This window comes from Morone saxatilis, unplaced genomic scaffold, assembly GCF_004916995.1.
Source record: "Morone saxatilis isolate NCDOM2014 unplaced genomic scaffold, NCSU_SB_2.0 Contig14, whole genome shotgun sequence".
NCBI classification, from domain to species: domain Eukaryota; kingdom Metazoa; phylum Chordata; class Actinopteri; family Moronidae; genus Morone; species Morone saxatilis.
Genome location: NW_023339696.1, coordinates 1,271,853 through 1,272,335, shown reverse-complemented (window position 1 = coordinate 1,272,335; position 483 = coordinate 1,271,853). Strand labels below are relative to the sequence as shown.

Sequence of the window (483 nt, the reverse complement as noted above, 5' to 3'; positions counted from 1 at the left end):
GAAATATCCATAAAATATGTCATTCAGTTTACTCAATGATAGAAAAGGGCTCCCTTAAGGGAAAAGGATGAGAACCACTGTGCTAACCAATCAGAATGCCCTATTTTGTTCTGTGTTGACACACTGGCATAGTTGGTCTCTCTTCATCACTCTTTTCTCACCCTCCTCTTCTTTCCTCCGTCTGTATCTCTCCCTCTCTCTCTGTACAGGACGGCCCGTGCATCAGAGGGTCCGGTGTTTACTGGTGTGTGTAAATGTTTTTCCCGCTCCAAAGGCCATGGCTTCATCACGCCATCCGACGGGGGCAAAGACATCTTCGTCCACATTTCAGAGTAAGTGTGTGTGTGTGTGTGTGTGTGTCTTCTTGGGGAGTGCATGTCTTTAAGTATCAAAGTCAAAATATGACCATATAACTTACTTTAACATGTTGTAATGACTAATCAGGCTATGTGGAAACGATGTGAAGAGAAAGGCATCAATAAT

General features: G+C 43.5%; 1 protein-coding gene across 1 annotated transcript in view; it reads left to right on the top strand.

Moving 5' to 3' along the window:
- The window catches only part of carhsp1 (calcium regulated heat stable protein 1), a 23,455-nt gene that overhangs the window by 21,306 nt on the left and 1,666 nt on the right, over nt 1-483 (top strand). The window contains exon 4 of the mRNA XM_035654230.1: nt 210-332. Coding sequence (XP_035510123.1) covers nt 210-332 — 123 coding nt within the window. The remainder of the gene's footprint in view (nt 1-209; nt 333-483) is intronic.